This window comes from Schistocerca nitens, chromosome 2, assembly GCF_023898315.1.
Source record: "Schistocerca nitens isolate TAMUIC-IGC-003100 chromosome 2, iqSchNite1.1, whole genome shotgun sequence".
In the NCBI taxonomy this organism is placed as follows: Eukaryota; Metazoa; Arthropoda; class Insecta; order Orthoptera; family Acrididae; genus Schistocerca; species Schistocerca nitens.
The window spans coordinates 595,864,314-595,889,943 of NC_064615.1; the positions used below are offsets into that span (position 1 = coordinate 595,864,314).

The 25,630-nt window shown below is 40.4% G+C and overlaps 1 protein-coding gene across 1 annotated transcript in view; it reads left to right on the forward strand.

The window, feature by feature from the left end:
• LOC126236667 (cytoplasmic dynein 2 heavy chain 1) overlaps positions 1–25,630 on the forward strand; it is an 873,274-nt gene that overhangs the window by 459,374 nt on the left and 388,270 nt on the right. The window contains exons 39-40 of the mRNA XM_049946146.1: positions 4,129–4,376; positions 15,260–15,365. Of these exons, the coding sequence (XP_049802103.1) occupies positions 4,129–4,376; positions 15,260–15,365 (354 nt within the window). The remainder of the gene's footprint in view (positions 1–4,128; positions 4,377–15,259; positions 15,366–25,630) is intronic.

The following is a 25,630-nucleotide window of genomic DNA, read 5'->3' on the forward strand; positions in this document are numbered from 1 at the left end:
CACACTTCATAAATGGAGTAAAAGCATTGATGCTGTAAATATCACTTTAGAAATTTTCCAAAGGTAGTGAACTCAGTAATATCTTTTATGTTTCTAGGAAGTTTGTTGTAAAGCTTAACTCCCATGTGAAAAGTACAGCTGTGCCGATCTGGCTTATATGTAAGTTTCTGTTTTGTCTGGTAAAGTGATCACATATATCACAGTTCTTTTACAGTCTGCAGTCCTTTCCTATTACATTTATTTTAAAGAATAAAAGTGTTTCCATTATGTATACACATGGTAATGGAGATATATCAGATTTCTTAAACAAATGTTTACAAGAGTCTCTATGTTAGCACCCAATGAAGTTTCTAATGGCCCTTTTTTGTAGTTTAAAAGTGCTATTAGCTGCTTTAGAGATTCCCCAAAAAGTGACCCCATATCTAAGATGAGAATGAAAGTATGCATGATATACATTTATTACTGTTTTCTCACTACAGCATGATTTTAGTGAGCAAAGAGGGTAACATGTTTTGCTCAGTTCTGCATTGAGATATTCAGTGTGTTTATTCCATTTAATGTTGTTCTGCAGCCAAAGTCCTAAGAATTTGTTTTCAGTACTGTTACGAACTAGTTGGTCATTGATAAACATGTCCTTATTAGGAGCATTGTGGAATTTTAGTGGAATTTTTTTTTTTTTTAACAAGCTGAGTATTCTGTGCCCAGCTGCTAAGTTGTGACCATGTTTACTGACTGATGTAACTGTTCATTACTGTCTTCTTTTAGTAGAATTGTGGTGGCACCTGCAAACATGATGGTTTTATGTGCATCCACATTTAAACTTAGATCATTTATGTACAGAAGGAACAGAAGGGGTCCCATTACTGATCCTTGGGGTACACCACATTTAATTTGTTTATAGTCAGATAAGTGTTCGGATATAGTTTTTAGTTTGATATTTGTGGGCTTGATGCTCACTGTCTGCTTATGATTACTCAGGAAAGAACTGATCCAGTTGTTGGACAGACCTCGAATACCATATCTTTCAAGCTTTGATAGCCAAATTTTATGATCCACCATATCAAAAGCTTCTGTCAGGTGAATAAATGCTCCTATTGATTCCTGTTTCTTGTCCATCAGGTTTAGGATGGAATTGCTGCACTTGTAGATAGCAGTTGCCACTGACCTCTTTATTTCTAAATCTGTGTTGTTCATTACATAAGATGTTGATTTTATTTAAAAAATTCATAAGTTCGTCAGACATAACTTTTTCTACTACTTTTGAGGTGCAGGAGGAAATTGTGATGCGTCTGTATTTATTTTCATTATTATTCTCACCTTTTTTATATACTGGAATAACTTTCGATGTTTTCAATACATCAGGGAAAGTGCCTGCCTGAAGTGAGCAGTCACATAAGTGTGTGATTATTTCAATTAGGTTTGATGCACACTTCTTTAATATTGTTGCAGGTACACCATCAATGCCTGCAGAGTTGGAATTTTTTAGTCCTTTCAGTGCTTTAGCTTCTTCATCTTGTGAAACAGAACAGTACATTGATCCTCTACTTGCACTTATTTTATATTAATTTGTTATTTTGTGATAGTGTTACATTTTTTGCAAGATTTTCTGTATTCTGCAAATTCTCTTTTAATAACACTCCACATAGCCTCTGATTTATTATCTGAATTATAAATGTATTCATCATTATGCGTTATTTTTGCTGCTTTTATTACTTTTCTTAATATTTTGAAGGTTTTTTGTATAGTATGGGTGTACTTCAGGTGAGGAATTTTTTGAGTTTCATATTACATGAAGTAGTCTTTTCTTCTGGCATGAAACCCTTATTCCTCTTGTGATCCAACTGTATGTTCTTGAGTTCCCCAGTATGGTTACAGTTTTCCATAGGAATGCAATTTGAAAGAAATGGGTTAATGTATCAATGAAGGTGCTGAATTTTTCATTTATATAATTCATTTTGTACACTTCTGACCATTTTTCTTTATGTAATAAACTGTTGAAGCAGTTTACGTTATCCTGATTACAAATTCTACATGAGGTACTTAAAGACATGTTGTTAATAATACTGCCTTTTACTTTTATGCTTAATATTTGAGCAAGATGGTCACTAAAACCTTCATTAAACATTTTTAGTGAAGTGTTGTGTAAACTCTTCTTGACTAGAAATTGATCTATAGCTGTTTGGCAAGTTTCTCTTACTTGGTTCGCAGCTTTTACTTCAGCCTTTAAATTATAGGATGTTGCAAGGTTCAAAAGGGTGTCTCCACTGTTTGTGAAGAAATCAATACTGAAGTCACCACAGATTATCAACTCACAATCCATTTTATTTACTTTATTTAGGAATGACTTGAATTTGTTTAAGAAAAGTTCAAAACTTCCAGATGGTGATTGGTAAATTGTAGCAATAACCAGGTTAAACTGAATAATTTTTATAGCTGCAATTTCATAATCCTTTTCAAAATTTGTTCTAGTGGATTCACTTAGGATAATACAATATACATTTTCCTTTGTGTAAATTGTGACCCCACCCTGCTTGTTGTTTTTCTTGTAGTAGTAAGAAGCCAAAATGAATTTGTTGATTTTCATATTCTGGATTAATCCTGGGTTAAGCCAGTGCTCAGAAATGCATAACACTGAGATACTTGTAAGTTCATGTGTTAACAGTACCTTAATTTCATTGATCTTATTATGCAGAGATTGCACATTATGGTGATAAATTTTTAGATCAGGTGTATTCACAATTTGATAATTGGGAGTCATATTTACAGCATCACTTACCCTTAGTTTAAATTAGAATCGTCAATAGTGCTATGTTTTCATTCTTCTTTCTTATTCATTTAGTTTTCCTCACTGTTGTGGGAAGGATGTACAGAAAGCTGATAGATTATTCTATTCCTTAAAAGTCTTTCTATAATTATGTAGCTTACATGACCACAAATAAACCTTTTCCCTTCATAGTTCAAATGCATTCCATGCTTCATGTGCAGATTTTGATGCAGCATGCTTATTTCCAGTACATTGCATTTAGCATATTGTGAACAAATTTCCCTTTTTAAAGTTCGTTTTCTGAATTTCTTTGTTTACACACAAAATACAAATTAGATTGTGCCTATGAGGCAGTGTGGTAACTACTGTGTTTCTGCATTTGTTAGCTTGTAAAAAGTTCTGCTGCATTTTCATGCAACCCTCTGCTTCATTTTTTGCCACATCTTTTGATCCCATTATACAGACAATAAAGTAATTTTCCTGCATTAATTTTGTCTGAGAATTAGTCTCTGCAACATTTTTACATGCAGTCCTTTGTTTCACTACACTAGTCACTGCTATGTCGCGATTTTTCTCATGGAACATATTGGGTAGATTTCTGCCATGACTGTCTGTTAGCAATAGTACATTACTCTTTTTCCCTGATGATCTGTCTTTGTTGTTGACATTTTTTGCAAAAACACTAGTCATTTTCAGCTCACTGATTTTTACAAGTTCACAATCATTTGGAGATAAAATGTTTGCACTAATGGTAGGAAAAGAGTAAAACCTAAATTAATATATTGATAATATATTTTTGTAAAGTTTACCCGCTAAACAGAATAGATTTGATTTCTGCAATGCATTCAACATGACACAAGTTGACAGTAGATCTAGCATTGTCTTGGCTTTCACCTCTGTCTTTGCTGCAGTTCATATAAAATAATTCTTGAAAGTGTCTTGTGTACTGGGTCATAAATTGACCTAGAGTGCCACTCTGAACAAATGTTCTGAGTGAAATAAAATAGCTGATGAACTAGTACACCGACAATGAATAGTAAATCATTATGGAATCTATGATGGCTCAGTGTATAAACATCAAGTGATGGAAAAAGAAAAACATTATATCTACCTGATAAAAGAATAAAAGTAAGATGATATATATTCTGACTCTTCAGCAAGGCTTTTATGTTGTAAAGATTGTTGAAATTTAACTGTGTTAAAGTTTTGAAAAATTTATTTATGAGTAATGTGTCATGACTGTGAGTTGTCTGATAAATTTTGTTTTTGGCTGTAATTTCTTTTTCACCGTACACCCCCCACCCCCACCCCCCACTGCCATCCATGTTGAAAAATGACAAAGTTTTATTATCTCTCTGAAATAGGTGTTTAGCTGGTTAAAGGAATTTGCACCAGATGGCGTTAGTCCTCTAAGATGTTATTATGATGCTCATCGTGACTGTTTGGATGCCTATTCAGCTAAATGTGTTGCTTCCGACTCTGACAGTGAGACTGATTCACCGTTGATTTTAACTCCTGATGTGAGAGCAACAATAGATGTTCTTGAACCGTGGTTGCAGATGGGAGATCAACAACCATTTTTGTTGATTGGTCCACAGGGTTCTGGAAAGAGGTAAGAATATTATTTTTTCTCACTCCCTGTGTTGTTTCTGTGTATCAAAGTGCATCAACCATCTCTCACACTTCCATTTTCTTGAGGTGCTTCTAAATTCTGTATGCTAGTACACAAAATGAAAACCAATGGCCCTGCTGTAGTGGTAACACAGTTCCTGTAAGATCGCCGAAGTTAAGTGCTGTCAGGCTTGCCTAGCATTGGATGGCTGAGCATCTTGGTCTGCTGAGCCCTGTTGGCAAGCAAGGTGTATTCAGCCCTTGTGAGGCCAATTAAGGAGCTACTTGATTGATAAGTATCAGCTCTGGTCACAAAAGCTAACAATGGTCAGTAGAGCTGTGTGCTGACCACATGCCCCTCCATATCTGTATCCAGTGACACCTATCAGCTTAGGATGACATAGGGGTCAGTCAGTACCATTGGGTCTTCCAAGGCTGGTTTGTACTCAGTTTTTGGTTTCTTCAGTTCACAGAAGTATGAAGAGTACCTCACTCCAGAGCACAATATATGTCTATATTTGCTTAACAAATGATATTACTGACATCTGAAACACATATATTGTTGCACTTGCCTACAAGCAACACTGAATCAAATGAAATTCACATTAATATGATAAGTGGAGTTCTGGCAGAATGCGAGTAATCTAGGGGTAAAGCAGACTACTCACTGAACAGAGGAAATGTTGAGCCATAAACAGATACCGAAAAACAACAAATTCCTTTAACAAGCTAGTGAACCCATACATATACACTCACACACACACACACACACACACACACACACAAACACCCGCGCGTGCAACACTTCTGTCTATCTGCATTGTGCCGACTGACCACATAATACAGGGATTGCAGTTTGGCAGGGGGAGAGGGGTGAGAGATTGTGTTGAATGGGTTGGTAGAGGGAGAAACAGGTGGGAGGTATGAGGAGGAGTTGAGAAGGGTGGCTGGTGGCTCAGAGAGTGGGAGCCAGTGTGTGGGAAAGAAATGCTGGAGGAACAGGCAGCAGGAGTACAGAGCAGGCATGTGATACATGGGCACAGGAAATGTTGAGTTCGTGTGGGACACAGTGACAATGACAGTGACTAGGAGTGGATAACAGGACAGAGTAAGGTGAGACTGTTGGGTAGAGGGTGTTAGCGCAATGGGTCGGTAGATCCAGAAGACACGGATTGTGAAGTAACTATTGAATTCAGCAATGTGTTCCACCACTGGGTAATCAACTCTGTTCTTGGTCACAATTTGGCATTGTCCATACATCCAGATGGACAGCTGGTTGATGGTCATGCCCACATAAAATGCCATGTAGAAACTGTAGTAGAGCTGGTATGTGACATGTCTGCTTACATGGGTGGCTCTGCCTCTGACAGGATAGGATAAGCCTTTGACAAGACTGAAGTATGAAGTATTTGGTGCGAGTGTTGGGCAGGTCTTGACTGGGTTTTCTGCAGCGGTTCGCTGCCATGTCAGGAATTGGGAGTGGGCATGACATGGGGATGGACCAGGATTTAGTGTTGATTGAGTGGACAACAGGTTACCACTTGGAGGGGTGGGAAGGATCATGGGTAGGATGCCCCTCATTTCTGGGCATGATGATGGATAGCCATAGTCCGAGGAGGACATGGTTCAGTGTCTGCAGTCCAGGGTGATACTGGGTGACGAGGGAGACTTTCCTTTTCAGCTGGTTCTTGGGAATGGTGGGAAGTTCAGCATGTGAGCATATGGATGGGCAATATTAGGTTGGGGGAGGGGGAGGGTAATTGCCTGTCTGTGAGTGATTTTTTGGTGTGGTAGGGATGACAGCTGTCAGAACATGGTGATTATTGGTCCTGGTATGGACAGAGGTATGGGTGGAGCCATCAGATAGGAGGAGAGCAACATACAGAAAGGTTTCACATGGGCCCAAGCATGACCAAGTGAAGTTATGCAGAAAAGTTCCACATGGGCCCGAGCATGACCAAGTGAAGTGGATGAAGGAGAATGTATTGGTGTTGTGGATGAGTGAGGTTAGGAGTAACCCCCTTGTCAGCCAGTATGATCCTGGATTGGAGCAACTGAAGTGCTTTTGCTGCCAGGACTTTGCTACCTATCATCATGCTAGGGAATGAGAGACACCTTACCCTTCCCATCCCTTCTAAAGTGGTAATCCACTGGCCACCCAACATAAACAATGTTCTGGTCCATCCTTGTTCTAGTCTTACTGCCAGTCCCTTCAAACAAGGGGAAGACCCTTGTGCAAGACCTGCCCAATTCACTGAGCATATCATACTCCAATGCTGTCACAGTCTTATCTTATCTCATAATAGGCAGGGCCACCTGTGAAAGCAGCCATGTCATATACCAGCTCTGTTGCCATTTTTACACTGCATTTTATTGAGCATGGCCGCAAACAAGCTGTCCAACAGAATAAAGAGCCACTGCCAAACTGTGCCAAGAACAAATTTGACTACCTGGTGGTAGAGCATGCTCAAGTTCAATGGCTGCTTCACATCCCATGCCATCTGGACCCTTTCCCAGAGCACCAGCATTTCTGAACCATGCAAATAGGAGTTATCCTTGCAACATATCCTTTGCTCCTGTAATCCTCCTGTTCTCAGTACCCACTAATCCATTGGACCCACACCTTCTACCCAACAATCACCCCTTCCTCTGTCTTGTCACTCCTTCCCAGCCCATGTCGTCGTCATTATGCGCTGCACAAACTCACAAGCTGCTATGCCTGTGTGTTTCATTCCTGCCATGTAGACCTGCTGCCTGCCCCTCCCACATTCCTATCCTGCACACAGGCTGCCTGCCTCCAAGCCACCAGCCACCAGCCACCTCATCCCAACACTTCCTTTTGCCAAACTACAATCCCAGCATGTGTGTTCGGTCAGCCCAGTGTACCTGCAGAGGTCTCTTTCTCTCTCTCTCTCTCTCTCTCTCTCTCTCTCTCTCTCTCTGTTTGTGTGTTTTCTCCACTTTGTTAAAGGATTTGTCCAAAAGTAGTAAGTATTCATTATTTTTTGTTCCTGTCAATGACTCAAAGCTTTTGTTATTTGGTGACTCTTCTCTTTTACTCCTAGATTATATACAAAACTCACAATAAATGAGGGTAGAACACACTCATGAAGTGAAATAAATGAAACAGTATGAAGCTAGTGAGTTGTAGAAGCAGATAAATGAAGCTAATGGTATAGTTAATCCATACATATTATAAAAATGTATGTATGTATTTCTCTATCTTCTTCTAAACCACTGGACCGATTTAAACTAAATGGGGTATATTTCACTTGCTGTATGGAAAGAGCCATTGTGGGGGCAAGAGCCACCTATCTATCAAAGGGGTAGGGGTGGGAGTGGGAGTGAAAAACTGTGTAGCCAAAGATGAGTGAATACTTACATTAATATAATAGAGGGAAACATTCCACGTGGGAAAAATATATCTAAAAACAAAGATGATGTAACTTACCAAACGAAAGTGCTGGCATGTTGATAGACACACAAACAAACACAAACATACACACAAAATTCAAGCATTCGCAACCAATGGTCCTGATGAAGCAACCGTTGGTTGTGAAAGCTTGAATTTTGTGTGTATGTTTGTGTTTGTTTGTGTGTCTATCAACATACCAGACAAAAGGAAATAAGTTTATTGCTTGTTTCACTATTCATGCAGTAAAACTGCCACATGGAGCATAATTTATTGCTACTTTACCATTAACTGTATTGGTGACACATTTTGCAGACAGTATTCACATATACCACTGAATGTACCCGAAAAATTGTATCATTGTGTGACACATAGTTCAGGATATATGACACTATAAACACTGACATTTATGAAAAACTGCCGCATCATGTATGACTTTTAAATTTATTTCTTAAAAACACATTTTACAGACAGTATCCAAATACGCCGCTGAAAATGCCTACAAAAATATATCATTATATGACACACAGTTCAGGAGATACGATATCAAATACTGATATGCGTGAAAAAAATGTTGCATCATGCATGAAGTTTTAATTTATTATTTCTTTACTACTAACTCTGTTCAGAACACATTTTGCAGACTATACCCACATATGCTTCTGAATCCACCTAGTAAAACACAGGGTGTATCAGAAAGAATTGTTCAATAACGCACATCTATAATTCTGACACTAATGAACATGTACAATGAATTTCGTTTTTTGATGAACGAGGAACTTGAAAAGTTTTTGTTCATGCCCTTTCATAGGTGTTCAATTTGCCCCCTTTGAGATGCAGTGCATATGTCAGTGCGGCATGCAAATTGTTCCCACAGTGCAGCGAGCATGTCTTGAGTAACAGCTTCCACAGCTGTTGTTATGCGATATCTCAGTTCATTCACTGGTGTTGGTAACAGAGGCATATAAACAGTGTATTTTATAAACACCTGCAAGAAATAATCACATACTGTTAGCTCCGGTGACCTTGGAGGCCAGTAATGTAAGGCTGAATCATTTGATCCAGTGCAACCAATCCATAGTTCAGTAATCCTTTGATTTCAAAATTCCCATACTTCCAGATGCCAGTCTGGCAATGCCTCATCCTGTTGGTAAATGAAGTAGTTCAAATCAGTTTCCAACTGTGGGGAAAAAAAAGTTCTCAAGCATATCGAGATGTGTACTTCCTGTAACAGTGTAACGGCAAAGAAAAATGGACCGTACACCTTTTCCTGTGAAACTGCACAAAACACATCAAATTTTGGAGAGTCCCTGTCATGTTGTACTACTTCATGTGGTTGTTCCCTACCCCATATTCTCACATTATGATGCTTCACCTTTCCATTTAAATGGAGTATTGCCTTGTCAAGAAAGTACTAAGGTCAGAAGAAAACTGTCATCCTCTGTATTGCCAAAAATGAAATTACAGAACTGTATACGTTGTTGTTTGTCACCTTCACAAAGAGCTTGCAGTAGATGAATTTTGTATGGTTTCATGTGTAAATGTCGACGCAGCACATGCCTAATGGACATCAGGGGCATGTTGAGCTGTCAACTGTACAGCGAACGGATTTCTGCAGACTCCTTGTGAAATTATGGCAGATGCATTAGATATCTCTGTCAGACACTCAGGGATAGCCCGGCAATTTGCCTTTACACAAACAACCTGTTCCTCATAATTGTTCATGCCATCATTTAATGCTCTGTGCTGTAGAAGGATCTGTGGTGTCACCGCCAGACACCACACTTGCTAGGTGGTAGCTTTAAATCGGCCGCGGTCCATTAGTACATGTCGGACCTGCGTGTCGCCACTGTCAGTGATCGCAGACCGAGCGCCACCACACGGCAGGTCTCGAGAGACGGACGAGCACTGGCCCCAGTTGTACGGACGACTTTGCTAGCGACTACACTGACGAAGCCGCGCTCCTTTGCCGAGCAGATAGTTAGAATAGCCTTCAGCTAAGTCCATGGCTATGACCTAGCAAGGCGCCATTAGCCTTACATAGCAATTGATAGTTATCGTATGAAGCATGTCTCATCAAGAACGATGTATACAACAAGGATGGATTAAAGTTAAGTATTCCAGAAGCTACGTACTTTTCTTTATAGCATTCATTACGTATCCTGTTTCAGACCTCACGCCATCCTTCGTGGGTTTATAGAGTGCATAGCGGTCCCCTCAAATCACACTGTGTCGGCACTTCTGTCGACACTTCAGGATCCATACCATTCCTAGTATGAAAGTCATGGTGAATTGTTATTACTGACCTGCACTCCACAAAACGTAGAACAGGAAATGCTTTCTGTTTTCCCAACATCATTTTTACTAGAACTGAAGCGGGTTTGCAGTGCTGCTACCTAGCAGAAACCACATAAAACTTGAGAGTTTGCTCTTCCCAACAGTATGTTGTTCATGCACATATCTCAAATAACATAATAGTTATGATTTTCTGAAATCAGCTGATTCTTTTTGATATGCCCTGCCTAACACTGTACTACATATAATTCAGGAGATATGAAGTCATAAACACTGAAATGCATTAAAAACTGCCACATAATGCATGAAATTTTAATTTATTACTTCTTTGCTACTAACTATTCATAACAAACTTGTAGACCATACCCGCATATACCCGGGATATACCTGCAAAGTTATATAATTGTACAACATAGAGCTTAGGAGAGTAGATATCATAAACATTGAGCAACATGAAAATGAAACTGCATGGCAAAATTTGCTAGAGATAATGCATGATATGTGTATAAATATGTGTGAAATATGTTAAATACCGTATTTACTCGAATCTAAGCCGCACTCGAATCTAAGCCGCACCTGAAAAATGAGACTCGAAATAAAGGAAAAAAAAAATTCCCGAATGTAAGCCGCACCTGAAATTTGAGACTCGAAATTCAAGGGGAGAGAAAAGTTTTAGGCCGCACCTCCAAATCGAAACAAAGTTGGTCCATTGTAATATGAGACACAATTTAAGTCGAATGAATGACGATACAGCTACAGTAGTTTGGTTCGAGTCGTAAGCTTAGCAGTTAAACTTTACCAGGTAGTGCTATGCATCAGGCGCTCCGTCTGTATTGATACGGGTACCTTTCCTTTTTCATGTGCTTCGTCTGGTTTGAATCGATTGTTTATTTTGCTTTGATCTGATAAGTGCTGTTTTCTTTGTTATAGGTGTTTATGTCACTCTAAGCTGAAAGTGCATTACTGTACTGTGTCATGCATTGTTTGTCGCATTCTGATAGTGCGTGTTTACGGCCTGTGCCACTCATGGCATGGCTTGCTTTTGTGCGCGCTACCGCCGCTTACAAAAAAAAAAAAAAGAAAGAAAGGAGTCGTCTCATTAGCGAAACAATGGCAAGAGACTGCTATTTGTTGTTACTTACACCGCTGCTTTCTTTGATAATGATCAACAAGAACCAAATAATAGACTGCGTATGATAGAACATGTTCTGAATGAGAGTTGGGCGAAAATGTTTCTCCGTTTGAAAATCTTTGCGGCCGCTTCTTTAGTACATCAAATTCTGCACAGAAATTAGAGTCATCTTAGATTTAAAAATCTAGTCAGTTGCCTTGCTTCATTTCTGACTGTATCACTATTAAGCACAAGAATAATACGAATATAAACATTACACGATACGTATATTCTTTCGCGTTTGCTGTTCTCTCTCTCTAGTTTCGTAGTTTATTAGGCAGACAGGATTTAAATGAGATAGCAGCAAACACGAAAGAATACATGGCAAAATGTTTATATTCTTATTATTCTTATGGTGAAGAGAATACTGCATGTGATTGACATTTCATCACATTCCTATTAGCAACCATCTCTTCTCACAGGTAGGAAAAAATTCAGAACGTAGAGTTGGCCATATTGACAAACATTCCAAACAGTTTTGCCAGTCGGATTTTCATAGTACATTGAAGTTCTGGTACATTCGAAGATGAACAATACGGAATTTGTATTTACTTCATTGGATAACATAGTGGTCGAAACTCGGGGCGGAGAAAAAAAGCTCGTCTTCAACCTTTTTTTTTTTTTTTTTAATTTATTTACTGACGTAGAGGTTTTGGCGCCAGTATTTATCATTGTGCCCACAAAGCATGCCTGTGTAGCGCTACATATATTCGACGGCAGAAGTTAGTTGTGGCGGCACCTATCAAGATTTTTCAGAACTTCCGCTTGCTTTGCACTCAATTCTAAGCCGCAGGCGGTTTTTTGGATTACAAAAACCGGAAAAAAAGTGTGGCTTCGATTCGAGTAAATACGGTATATATGAAATATATTTGACATGTGTGTATTCATACAAAGCCATGGCTAAAAGCGCATCCTAAACCCTGGGAATGATTTCAACAAAATTTGGTACACACGTTAGCTTCTATCTTGAAAGAAATACTATGCAGGTAAGAATCACCAGCATCATGTTGGGGTGGGGAAGATAATGTGGACAGAGGAGGGGGGCAGAGGATATTGACAGAGAAGGAGAAGGAGGAAATGCAGACAGATAGAAGGGGGAGGAGATAGAAAGAGGTAGGGGGAGGGGAAATGGACATCAAGAGGGGAAAGGAGGTGATGGACAGGGAAAGGAAAAAGGAGAAGATGGACAGAGACAGCGGGACAGAGAGATGTACAGAGAGAGGAGGGCGGAGGAGGTGGATAGGGAAAGGAAAGGGGAAAAGGTGGACAGATGATAGAGGGGGAGGAGGAGATCCACAGAGGAAGAAGGAAATGAAAAATGAAAGTCAGGGGAAGAGGAGATGGAGAGGGGGAGGAGATGGGAGAGGAGCTAATAGAGACAGAGGGGGAGGAGGAGCTGGGCAAAGAGAGGATCAAGCTAAAATTGGAGGGGGAGAGGAGGAGATAGGCAGAGGGGGAAGGAGCAGGTGGACAAGGGGGGAGGAGCAGATGAACAGGGAGAGAGGAAGAGCAGATGGGCAGAGAGTGAGGGATGGAGGTGATGGGCAGAGGGGGAGGGTGGAGGAAATGGACAAAGGGAGCTGAAGGAGGAGATTGGCAGAGCAGGAGGGAGGAAATGGACTAATGGAAGATTGGAGTATCCAGATTGGAGGAATGACAATATTATGAAAAGTGTAGTTGCTACTCACCATATAGCAGAGATGCTGAGTTGCAGATGGGTACAACAAAAAGACTTGTCAAACAGAGCTTTCTGCCAAACAGCTCTTCATCAGAATTAGACAACATACTCACTCACACAACTGCAGTTCACATACACATGACTATAGTCTTTGGCTGCCAAGGCCAGACTGGGAGCAGCAGCATATGATGCGAGAAGCAAACTGTGTGGTCGGGTTAAGGAGGAGGCTGGGGCAGGGAGGGGGAGGGGTAGCAGGGTAGAGGTGGGAAACAGTAAACTGCTGCTTGTGGGAGTGTACACATGGGTGGGGAGAGGGTAGGGCAGCTACGTGTAATCTTGACGTTAGACGGATGGCAGGGGGGTGGAGGGGGAGGGGGGTGCGGAAAAGAAGTTAAAAGGCTGTTGATGCACTGGTTGAATAGTGGGCTGTGTAGTGCTGGCATGTGAACACCTGTGTAATTCGGTAAAGTTGCTTTGGTGGGAAGGTTCCAGATGACGCAGGCTGTGAAACAGTCACTGAAATGAAGAATGTAATGCTGGGAAGTGTGCTCAGCAAGTGAGTGCTCCAGCTGTTTCTTGGACTCTGTTTGTCAGTAGCCATTAATGTGGACAGGCAGCTTGTTGGTTGTTAGGCCCATGTAGAATACAGCACAGTGGTTGGATGGATGGACCACCAAGTTGCTGAGTACACTGCCTAACATGACACTCTTCATTTCAATAACTGCTTCACAACATGTGCCTTCTGGAGTTGTCCCACTAGCACCAGTTTTTCTGAACTGCACAGGTGGAAACTCTCCCTACAATATATCCTACATTCCTGTAACCCTCTTGGCCTATAACTTCATTAGTAATTGTCCTTTACCCACCTATCCCCTTCCCTGTTCCCATTCCAGCACTACATAGCCCACTATTCCATCAATGCACCCACAGTCTTCCTACTTCTCATCTTTTCTGTTGCACTCCCCCCCCCCCCCCTCCCTCGCTCTTTCCAACCTCCTGAGTGCAGTTAGCTGCCCTACCCTCTCCCCACTTCATACTTGTATGCTCCCACAAGCTACACTTTACTGTCCCCCACCCCTACCCTGCTATCTGTCCCCCTCCCTGCCCTAGCCTCCTCCTTAACCCAGTTTGCTTCTGCCATCGTATGCTGCTGCACGCAATCTGGTCTTGGCAGCCAGAGACTGTGATCATGTGTGTGAGAGGTTGCATTTGCATTAGTGACATTGCTCTATGAAAATCAGGTACTGAAATTTTCTAAACAGTTGTTTGAGCATTAGATGTTCATGGAGTCACATCTGCTTCGTTCAATGCCAACCACCTACCATCATGATATAAATGGTCTGAAGATGGCGACATTCTGACCGAAGCTGGCAACCACTGTAATAAATTTTTACTGTGATCAAGACTGTTTTTAATCCAATTTTAAAGTATTTTAGCCAGACTGCTGTTTTTCACCATGAGTAATGGTATCAAAAACTCTTTGTCATCTAACCGTCTTCATAATATATAAATGTTCTCTCAAACCTTTTTGAGGCAAAATTAATTTATTATGAAGTTGCTTAGCTGACAGTCACTAAATAAAAACAGTAAACTAGTTAGAAGTAGCTTTATGTACATAGTAGTATTTTTCTTCATACACTTTTTGCACTGAATCAAAAACTAGTGTTTCAGAAAACATTTTTTTGTAGTCCCTGATCTGAAATGACTGCTTTACCAAAGGGTATTAGTAACATATTATTGAGCTGATCAGTAAGGGACAAAAATCACCATATTGATTTATGTGGACAATTAATTTCGCTCTGCTGTCTGATAATTTAGAAGTTAGAACAGAATTTCTCTAAAGATTGTCATAAATTATATAATGTGACTTCTGTCAACAGAATGTAATCTACCTTGAATCATCTTGGAAATTTGTTTTAGCTTCTAATCTATAACACTTGACCATAACAAAAACTGTACCACATCCACAGAATTATTGTCTTAGTAATCATTATCTTCAATGTAGGTTTCTTCATAATAACTGGCCCAGAAGATTGCATATACCTAAAGAGATTTTTTACCATTTGTGCCATTATATATGTGTGGAAACCATTGAAGCTTAGAGAAAGTGACTGACAAAAGCTAGTATTTATTTTTTTGTACTTAAAAAGTTTGCAGATATCCTGCATTACATTTTGTAAATTGTGCAGATGCTGATGGACTTTATGCAAAAGGAAATCTTAATTAAGCTTTGTTTATTAATTGTAATTATATCAATTTAGAGATAAAACTTAATTTGACATAATGTATTCTGCATATGTTTGTTTGACTAAAAAACATTTTTTTCAGCACTATATTACAACATTGCTTTCAAAAACTAAGAGCTACTGATGTGGCTACCATTCACTGCAGTGCTCATATTACTCCTGCACATGTTTTGCAGAAACTTTCACAGGTATGAATGCTGATTTATTATGTAAGCAGTATCATGTAGAGAAACAAAAGTGGAAGTTGTTGTTTGTAAATTTGGAATTTCACATGTCTTTTTGTGCTTGCTTTTTCTATTTTTCTCCAAGTTAATCAAATAGTCTTTATGACACTACCTCCTGACTCACAAATAGTCCATACAGTGTTGTTTTTGTAAACACTGCAAGTGGGTATTAACAGAAATGCATGTTTCAATTGCTCCTGAATGGTAGTTGCAAGTATGGTAATGGAAAGTCTGTGGTGGAATGTAAATGACTAAAGGAGTAAAAGAAACATATCACCACATAGTAGAGGTACTGAGTGATCAATTGGCTCATAAATAAGCCTGAAAGCTTTGCTAATCGTTTGGATTATTGTGATGGTACAAAATCAGGAGTAATAACTACATCAGAGGGACTGGTACAAGTACCATCAAAACAGTGTATGATTGAGAATGATTTGATGTGATATATTAATCTTTATATATTGATGTAGAATGAGATTGTAAAAAATATATGTTGTTAACTTTGTGAAAAGATGGTACTTGTTATGATATTGTATGTGTTTCAGGGGCTCTTAGGCCTTTGAGAGACAACTGTTTGCTGTAGATCCACGTTCAGCAGGCTGTTAAAGAACTATCTTGAGAGTGTTGCTTTGTCATGGTCCATTTCATTTACAAGAATTTGAAATTGTGAAAAATGAGTAATGCAAATTTGAGCACACTGTAGATAGTTTCTGAGCAACTTCAGGTGAACAATGTTGTTAATAAAGGAATGTTCACCTTTATGGTGTGTTATTTCTCAAAATTAGAGAAATAAGTGTATACTGCTGGAATAGAGTACATTCCGAACAGCAAAAGGATTCTGTATGTACTCAATCTGCCGAAATATAGAGTTCAGTCTTTGGTAGAGGTTAAGTATAGAGGTCAGGTTCAGTTGCAATATTAATATTGGCAAGTAAATTAAAATGAAAGCCAATATTCACTAAAAGACAGAAGACAATTACTTACATAATATCCTTCTTCAGAATTAATTAGCAAGTTGGTTCATAATAGTTGGCCAGGAGAATGTAGCCAGTCAAATGTATGTACTAGTTAGCTTTCAATAAGGACATCATCCAGAAAAAGGGAAATGTCACTGAAAATCCTAGTGCAGGGTATAGACCAGGTAAATGAACTGATAAGGAAGTAACACGAGTGAATTAATTTCCAAAGAAAGAAACATGAATGTAATAACAAGGGGAAAATTCAAAGAGGAGAAAAATAATAAAAAAAATTGCATTACTTTGTTGTAATTTTTATGACCAGCATTTTTGCACTCATGCATACAAATGTGAGAGCTGAATAATAAATTAGATAAGGCAAACTTTGTTTTAAAGGGAGAGATTCAGTGAAAATTCAAAGCGTAATCATGACGCAAAGGGAATGAAGGCTATGGGACCAAAACAAAGAACAAAGTTAAAAGAATTGAAACCCATTATTCAAAACTGTCAGTCTCATGATCATTTTAAAGCTTTGTCAGAGCATTCTTCATAATGTTGGGAATCATCTGATTCATTTATGTACTATAGAGTTATTTCTGATGATACAGTTTGCTTTCAAATGACATGATGCTCGATATCAGTGAGTCAGGTGTGAGCATTGTACTTGCTATGTGTAAATAAGTAAGTTTTTCTTTCATGCTCTGCAGTCACTGTACTTAATGCAAATTAGTAACTGTAGTGGCATTACTTTAATGTTTTTAGAATGTTTATGCTAAACTGATATCATCAGTTTTGGTATGTAGTTTAGCTTTATCTCAAGTCTTTAAACTACTGAAAATCACGTCATACATATGACAATGAAATGTTTTTGTGTCATGCTTTCATCACGATTTCTACTCAGTTTTGTGGGCAGTAGACATACAGTACTGCTTATATCTTTAACATAAATTTTTATATGACTTGTTCAGAGGACATGAATGTGTGCCTTAGAATGAGAAAGTATTGGCATAAAGTGTCAAAGCTCAGTGTCTTGGCATAGTGTAACTTAAAATTTTGCCATCCATGTTGTCACTACTCTCTTGTTATTTATAGTGGTGCCACTCAACATTACTATGGAAACTGAGCAGCTGGCACAATATTGCTGTCAATCACTGTGTCAAAGCGTTGCTGCCTCTGGATCATGGGGTCCTGGGTTCGATTCCCGGCCAGGTTGGGGATTTTCTCCACCCAGCAACTGGGTGTTTCTGTTGTCCTCATCATCTCATCATCATTTGGGACGTGGAAAGACTGGAAATGGAAAAATTGGAAACTGTACAGGTGCTGATGACCATGATGTTGAGCACTCCACAAACCAACATCATCATCATTGTCAGTCACTATGGTGCCACTACCCAGATGACACTTGTCATGAGGAGCGCCCTCTGACAAGACCACACAATATTCTTGTGTGGAACTGAACTCAGGGATAGTCTGAGTCAGTTCTGATGTAATCAGTGAAATGTGCCTATCGTCTCTTTCCACCGCCCCCCTCCCCCACCACCCCTCTTTTTTCAAAAAACTCTGATACTGAGTAAACTGGACTTTGGTGGAATGCTTACTTAAAATAGCATGCTCGGTTCTGGAAGTATTCCAGAACAGATTTCACTTTGTTCAGAAGATTGGAGTGAATGCACAGTTGTTTTGTGTGTAACTCACCTTTACAAAAGTTGAAATAACTCAGCACATGTGATGCTTGCAAATAAGATTTTTAACATTTTTTTGTACTTATGCAAGAGTTTTGGGTTTTCAACCATGGAGGAATTACAACAACTTTGAGGTGTTACCATGAACTAACAGCAGCAATATTACAGCAGTGCAAGCATTAGTGGGTGTTAACAGGTACATATTCTGTACCACCTGAGCTTATGCCTTTTTCACCATTTAACAAACCAAGTGAAGAGTGGGACACTTTCTGCTGTTGAGTGTAGTTATATTTGAAGGCTCGCAGATTTTCGACACAGAGACAAAAGGCTGTGTTATTCTCAGGAAATCCTGAACAATATCATCTAATATAGATAAGCTAGAGCTACTAACAAATCTGGTGGAAGTTGAGTGGCTGATAATATTTTCTTCATTGCAAGAACATTTATCAGTAGTGTAGCCAGGCTAGAATTTTGTCAATGGAAAATGGTCTTCAGTTAGTCTCATGCAGAGTCGGCACTGTCCTAGTGGGATTAAGTAGAAATTGGAATGTTAAATTTTAGTATGGGCAAGTGCTCTAACAACTGAGCTACCCAAGCACGACTCACGCCCCATCCTCACAGCTTTAATTCCGCCAGTACCTCGTCTCCTACCTTCCAAACTTCACAGAAGCTCTCCTGCGAACCTTACAGAACTAGCACTCCTGGAAGAAAGGATGTAGCGGAGACATGGCTTAGCCACAGCCTGGGGGATGTTTCTAGAATGAAATTTTCACTCTACAGCGGAGTGTGCGCACCGTTTTAATCTGCCAGGAAGTTTCATATCAGCGCACACTCCGCTGTAGAGTGAAAATTTCATTCTAGAAACATCCCCCAGGCTGTGGCTAAGCCATGTCTCCGCTACATCCTTTCTTCCAGGAGTGCTAGTTCTGCAAGGTTTGCAGGAAAGCTTCTGTGAAGTTTGGAAGGTAGGAGACGAGGTACTGGCGGAATTAAAGCTGTGAGGACGGGGCGTGAGTCGTGCTTGGGTAGCTCAGTTGGTAGAGCACTTGCCCGCGAAAGGCAAGGTCCCGAGTTCGAGTCTCAGTCTGGCTCACTCTTTTAATCTGCCAGGAAGTTTGAGGCATGACCTGTGCTTTTTTCCGAGAACTGGGCACAGTTTTTGTTTGAGGGATCTACAATAGAATATAATTAGAAAGGGGCCTAACTCAGCCACAAATTCAGTATAGAATCTGACAGGGATTCCATCAGCGCAGGAGATTTGTTCGGTCTTAATGATTTCAGCTGTTTCCAATACCACTGACACTAATACTTATTTCATTCACCATATCAGTGGGACGAGGATTAAACTGGGGAAATACTTTGGGTTTTCCTTTGTAAAGTACCATTTGAAAACAGAGTTAAGCATTTGAGCTTTTGTTTTGCTACCCTCAGTTTCAGCTTCTGTCTCATTTGCTGGTGACTGGATGCTACTAACATCCTTTACATATTACCTTCTTTGGGTTTTGAGAAACATTATTTGACAATATTCTGCTCTGGTAGTCACTGAAGGCTTCAAGCCCTGCTCTCTTAACAGCCAAACATATTTCATTCAGTTTCTATCTATAGCCCTACACTTTGTTTTACACTTATTGTACAGTGATCTCTATTTCTTTTACAGTTTGTTTACAGTGACTGTATACCATGGAAGTTCCCTCCCACTATGAACTGTTCTACTGGGAACATATCTATCCAGTGCATCATCATCGGTTGTTTTAAACATGAGCCACACTTCCTCTACCTGTTTCTGCCCTGTACTGAAAGTTTCAACTCCCTGATTGTGATACGACACTATTGATATTTTATGTAGTTACTGAACGTATATATCTTTCTGCTTGCTTTAGTTGTCTTGTCATGATCACGGACACTAGTTTCGATGAAGACATCCTCAAAGATGTCAGGTCTGTTTGTTGCTACTAGATCCAATATATTTCCATTTTGAGTGGGATTCCTAACTATCTGTTCTAGATATTTATCAATGTTTCACAGGATGAATTTTCACTCCTATCAGTAACAAAACTGTAATTTTCTCTGTGATAGATATGCTCAAATTTTCTCATTTGAATTAGAGAAGACAACTGATTTCAAAGCTCAGATTACTCTTAAGGCAATGGCTGCCTGGCACTTCTTCAAAGCTTGCCTAGTGCCCCTGCTTCCAAAGGATGCCTTAAAAACAGAACTGGACAGGCCCAGTCTTGAAGATGTGTTAATGCCTATTCTCTGCAGTTGATGGATCATGCCACTTTTAAACAGTATACAAACTCACAAACTCAGTGGCACCTTGATACTTTGTGATGATTTGAAAGTAATAATAAATGCACAAGCTGAATTTGAAACTTATCTCCTACTGGCCTCAGATGAACTCTGTGCAAAATTAGATCACAGCAGTAAAACTGACCTCACAGAGGCATATTTTCAAATTCTCGTGGATGCAGCTTCGCAATCTTACCTTGTGTTCAATACGTCATACACCTTCTGCCATTATTACTGGTTGTTTTTAGGAATCTTATCACCCCCTGTCATATTCGAACATTTTATGGATAAGTTACTACAAGGTATTTGAAATTGTCACACATGCCTTGGTGATGTCTTTGTTACAGATACAGTCCTGAGGACTATCTCCACAACCTTGAGTCCTTGTTGCAGAGGCTGGCACCAGAAGGACTAAAATAGAATTTCCATAAGTAATTGTTAATGGAACCATCGTTGAAATAATTGTGATTCAACGTCTTGGATAATGGTATTGAACAAAAAGAAGATTCAGTTGTGGTCACAACCCAAAAGAAAATGATTTCTGATACTGTGCCTAACATCTTCTCTGATTTTCTTGCATCTTACAGAGCCATTTCGGCTGAAGGCTGCAGCCTGGTGAAGAGTGTTTGTACCTCCCTCACCACACCCACTGACACATATCATGCCTATCACCAGTACATGTGGGTGCTGAGTCTTCACCTTTCAGGTGGACCACCGAGCCCGGATCCCCAGAACAATCTCATCCATCATGGTTCCATGATGTATACTGTGACCTCCACCCACAGACTTTTTATGAACAGTTTTCCCCAGCCATCCTAGTCAGTGAGTGCAAGTGCCTGTTTCTCTGCCACTGGTGGACCTTCCAGTCATGGGGTGACTCATGCAACTTCCATTGAGCCTTGTCCTGCTCCTACCTTTTGCAGTGATGCCCATGGACATACATCTGCTGCCTGTTTCAGTGGTGGCTTCTTTGGACATGCACCACTAATGAGTATCTAATCTGCCAGTCGATGCTGGGGAGGGGTGTTGTAAAGATGCTACATTGGAAACTGAGTAGGTGGCATGACACTAATATTGTTGGTGTGATGCCACTATCCATATAGCACTTGTGATCAGGAGCACCCTCTGATAAGACAACCAAGACCCTTTCATATAAGCTGACCCAGGGCCAGCCTGAGTCAGTTGTAATGCGATCAGTGAAGTACACACATATCAGCACATTTGTTGGGTTTATTATGTTCATATGTCGAACTCTGATTGGTTATTGATGGATATCTGATACTTTGTCATGTGAACTTTGGTTGGAATGCTTACCTAAAATACACTCCTGGAAATGGAAAAAAGAACACATTGACACCGGTGTGTCAGACCCACCATACTTGCTCCGGACACTGCGAGAGGGCTGTACAAGCAATGATCACACGCACGGCACAGCGGACACACCAGGAACCGCGGTGTTGGCCGTCGAATGGCGCTAGCTGCGCAGCATTTGTGCACCGCCGCCGTCAGTGTCAGCCAGTTTGCCGTGGCATACGGAGCTCCATCGCAGTCTTTAACACTGGTAGCATGCCGCGACAGCGTGGACGGGAACCGTATGTGCAGTTGATGGACTTTGAGCGAGGGCGTATAGTGGGCATGCGGGAGGCCGGGTGGACGTACCGCCGAATTGCTCAACACGTGGGGCGTGAGGTCTCCACAGTACATCGATGTTGTCGCCAGTGGTCGGCGGAAGGTGCACGTGCCCGTCGACCTGGGACCGGACCGCAGTGACGCACGGATGCACGCCAAGACCGTAGGATCCTACGCAGTGCCGTAGGGGACCGCACCGCCACTTCCCAGCAAATTAGGGACACTGTTGCTCCTGGGGTATCGGCGAGGACCATTCGCAACCGTCTCCATGAAGCTGGGCTACGGTCCCGCACACCGTTAGGCCGTCTTCCGCTCACGCCCCAACATCGTGCAGCCCGCCTCCAGTGGTGTCGCGACAGGCGTGAATGGAGGGACGAATGGAGACGTGTCGTCTTCAGCGATGAGAGTCGCTTCTGCCTTGGTGCCAATGATGGTCGTATGCGTGTTTGGCGCCGTGCAGGTGAGCGCCACAATCAGGACTGCATACGACCGAGGCACACAGGGCCAACACCCGGCATCATGGTGTGGGGAGCGATCTCCTACACTGGCCGTACACCACTGGTGATCGTCAAGGGGACACTGAATAGTGCACGGTACATCCAAACCGTCATCGAACCCATCGTTCTACCATTCCTAGACCGGCAAGGGAACTTGCTGTTCCAACAGGACAATGCACGTCCGCATGTATCCCGTGCCACCCAATGTGCTCTAGAAGGTGTACGTCAACTACCCTGGCCAGCAAGATCTCCGGATCTGTCCCCCATTGAGCATGTTTGGGACTGGATGAAGCATCGTCTCACGTGGTCTGCACGTCCAGCACGAACGCTGGTCCAACTGAGGCGCCAGGTGGAAATGGCATGGCAAGCCGTTCCACAGGACTACATCCAGCATCTCTACGATCGTCTCCATGGGAGAATAGCAGCCTGCATTGCTGTGAATGGTGGATATACACTGTACTAGTGCCGACATTGTGCATGCTCTGTTGCCTGTGTCTATGTGCCTGTGGTTCTGTCAGTGTGATCATGTGATGTATCTGACCACAGGAATGTGTCAATAAAGTTTCCCCTTCCTGGGACAATGAATTCACGGTGTTCTTATTTCAATTTCCAGGAGTGTAGTTTCCACTGCTCTGGAAGTGTTTTGTAACAGATTTCACTTGTCAAGTAAATCGGCGCAATACCCTGTCTATTTTGTGTGTAGCTCATCCTTAAAATAATAATGTATTACTTGGTCACTTTTTAGTTTATAGTGAATTCTTAGAATGAATTGCTGTGTGTGTGCTTAGTTTTGGAATAGGAAATTGGATAATGAAATCAAAAGTAGATGACCTATATATCTCTATATTCATTGGACAGTTTCTTAAATACATTAATAATTGTGCACAAGTGTTTGATTACTTTGACAGTACTCTTTTCCTCTCCGAACTTTCTTTCAGTTCGTGTGCAAGTTTTGTGTAAATTATTTCTTTAGTCATTGTAAACAGCTCTTATAATGTGCCTATGCCTGAGATGCACATTTTTTCCACTGTATTTTCCACTATAGAGGTTCTGATGTTTTTGTATTTTATTAAAATATTGAAGAATAGAGTTACCTCTATCAACTGTGAAAGTATTATTTCTCCTATGGTGAGGACTCCTGTTATTAACAAGTGGTTAATTAGTTAGTGCCTTGTGGTGTCTTCTTTACTAATATGTCCAATGTTGTTTTATTTGTTTGCAGTCATTGTATAATGAGAAATATTTATCCTAGACCTACGGGTTTTTGACACATTCATTACTTTGTACTGCATGGTGCAATTTCTCCTGCTGGTCATTCCTTTTGTTTGTATATATGCTATTCAGTACCATTCTACATCTACATCTACATGGATACTCTGCAAATCACATTTTAAGTGCATGGTAGAGGGTTCAATGAACCACCTTAACAATTCTCTATTTTTCCAATCTCGCATAGAGCATGGACAGAACGAACACCTATATCGTTCCATACGAGCTCTGATTTCCTGTATTTTATCATGGTGATCATTTCTCCCTATGTAGGTCGGCTCAACAAAATATTTTCGCATTCAGAGGAGAAAGTTGTCGCGAAATTGTAGTAGATAGTTCCTCTGAGTTAGTATGGGCGGAGGTCATTGTAAGCAACTGGAATAAAATAATAATTGGATCCTTTTACTGACCTCCCAATTCAGATGATACAGTTGCTGAAATATTCAAAGAAAACTTGAGTTTGATTTTCGAGCAGCTAGTTTATGAGCCCACACGAATAGTAAACGATTGTGAGAACACATTTGACCTCTTAGCAACAAATAATCCTGAGTTAATAATGAGCATCAAAACGGATACAGTGATTAGTGAACACAGGATTGTCATAGCGAGACCGAATATTGTAACCCCTAAATCCTCCAAAAATAAATGAAAAATATACCTATTCAAAAAAGCAGATAAAAATTCACTTGATGCCTTCCTGAGACACAATATCCACTCCTTCCAAATTAATAATATAAGTGTAGACCAGGTGTGGCTTGAGTTCAAAGAAATAGTATCGGCAGCAATTTAGAGATTGATACCAAATACATTAACAAACGACAGAGCTGATCCTCCTTGGTACACAAAATGGTTCAGAACACTGTTGCAGAAACAACAAAACAAACATGCCAACTTTAAACAGATGCAAAATCCCCAAGATAGGTGATCTTTTACAGAAGCTCGAAATTTAGTGCGGACTTAATTGCAAGATGCTTATAACAGTTTTCAGAATGAGACTTTGTCTTGAAACCAGACAGAAAATCCAAAGAGATTCTGGTCGTATGTGAAGTATGTAGGTGGCAAGAAACAATCAATGCCTTCTCTGCACCATAGCAATGGAGATACTATCAAAGACAGTGCTGCCAAAGCAGAGTTACTAAACCCAGCCTTCCGAAATGCCTTCACAAAAGAAGACAAAGTAAATATTCCAGATTTAAAATCAAGAACAGCTTCCAACAATAACAGAAGAGCCATGCAAAATGTGTAATAATGCACAGAGAAGTACTGTTAGCCTATGTCACAGAGTATTAGAGAACTGAGTACTGAGGTAGAACAACTTCTTGTCTGTTTGGAAGATTTGGAGAAGTCTGAAAACATAGACATTCTGTGCCTCTTTGAACACTACATTACCATAGGATTAGAGAAGTTCAATATAAAGGATTACACTCTAGTGTCTTACTCATATAAAACTATAGCCTATGTTGGGTTGAATGGGGCTTCCACACATAAATGTGGAGTGGCAGGGACATGTCGAGGGGATGAGAGTTGCACACGTGTGGCAGCAGAAAATGGGCAAAAAAATTCCACACTGCTGAAATATGTTGCTATGGACAACCATGACATTTATTTGCCTACAGTACATTGTATGATATGTTCAAATCTGTCGGGAATACTAAATTTTGGCACTGATTTTGATTGATTGTCATGAGAGAAATTTTACTACAAGTCTTGACAACTGCTTCACAGCTTTAATTGTCATAAGTCTGGAAGTAAGAACAGTTGATACAGCTTTGTGAAGATGTCAAGTAGAATTTCTCTCAAAATGGCAATTGGCTAATGACAAGGTGATTCTTTCTTGGCGCCTTTCTCCCACATCACGAAGGATCAGCTGTGTTACTATTGCTGTGGCACTGATAGTTGCAGAGGCT